Consider the following 1,067-nt stretch of genomic DNA (forward strand, 5'->3'; position numbering starts at 1 on the left):
GTTTTTCCAATGAGATATTTCACATTGTCTCCCATTTTTTCATTCCTTTGCTTCTGTTTTATAATATCTTGATTTCTCATCAAGTCACCAGCTTCCACTTGCTCCAATCTCATTTTTAAGGTAGTATTTTCTTCAGTGATCTTTTGGACCTCCTTTTCCATTTGGCTAATTGTATCTTTCAAGGCATTCTTCTCCTCATTGGCTTTTTGGAGCTCTTTTGCCATTTGAGTTAGTCTATTTTTTTTTGACATTTTATAACTTTATTTAAACGAAGTTCAATTTAGTTTTCATCCACATTGACTGTCTGTAAGCTTTTGAAAGTGGTGACAGGTACATAAGTAACCAAGGTATACAGCTTGTTAGGTGAATCTTCATCCTCATTGCGTTTCCTGGACAAACGCACTCGGATACGGTATGGGACATTCCTTATTCCTTTGGCCCAAACAGCTTTGTTGAGTCTGGTGTCAATGCGTACATCTGGAGTTCCCATTTCTTTCATGGCAAATTTGCGAATTTCCTTCAGAGCCCGGGGAGCTCGCTTTTTGAAGCCTACTCCATGAATCCTCTTGTGAATGTTGATGGTATACTCCCTGGTCACCACCTCGTTGATGGCGGAACGTCCCTTCTTTTTCTCTCCACCTTTCTTCGCGGGAGCCATCCTGCCGGGGACCAGGTCGGAAAGGCGAGTTAGTCTATTTTTTAAGGTGTTGTTTTTTTTTTGGGTCTCCTTTAGCAAGTCATTGACTTGTTTTTCATTGTTTTCTCGCATCCTTCTCATTTCTCTTCCCAATTTTTCCTCTACTTCTCTAACTTGCTTTTCCAAATCCTTTTTGAACTCTTCCATGGCCTGAGACCAGTTCATGTTTTTCTTGGAGGCTTTCGTTGTAGGCTCTTTGACTTTGTTAACTTCTTCTGTCTGTATGTTTTGGTCTTCTTTGTCACCAAAGAAAGAATCCAAAGTCTGAGACTGAATCTGGGTGCATTTTTGCTGCCTGGCCATGTTCCCAGCCAACTAACTTGACCCTTGAGTTTTTCAGTGGGTTATGACTGCTCGTAGAGTTTAGAGA

At 40.8% G+C, this 1,067-nt stretch overlaps 1 protein-coding gene across 1 annotated transcript; it reads right to left on the bottom strand.

Moving 5' to 3' along the window:
* Nucleotides 1-237: 237 nt before the first annotated feature.
* LOC118852481 (60S ribosomal protein L31) lies at nt 238-678 on the bottom strand. Its single transcript, XM_036762198.1, has one exon. It carries the CDS (start codon nt 656-658, stop codon nt 281-283), a length of 378 nt encoding a protein of 125 aa, XP_036618093.1. The 5' UTR covers nt 659-678; the 3' UTR covers nt 238-280.
* Nucleotides 679-1,067: the final 389 nt, after the last annotated feature.

The sequence above is a fragment of the Trichosurus vulpecula genome, chromosome 1 (genome assembly GCF_011100635.1).
Source record: "Trichosurus vulpecula isolate mTriVul1 chromosome 1, mTriVul1.pri, whole genome shotgun sequence".
Taxonomy (NCBI): domain Eukaryota; kingdom Metazoa; phylum Chordata; class Mammalia; order Diprotodontia; family Phalangeridae; genus Trichosurus; species Trichosurus vulpecula.

Excerpts from the sequence above, each read along its gene's own strand:
- LOC118852481 (XM_036762198.1), bottom strand. The coding sequence starts at position 658 with ATGGCTCCCGCGAAGAAAGGTGGAGAGAAAAAGAAGGGACGTTCCGCC.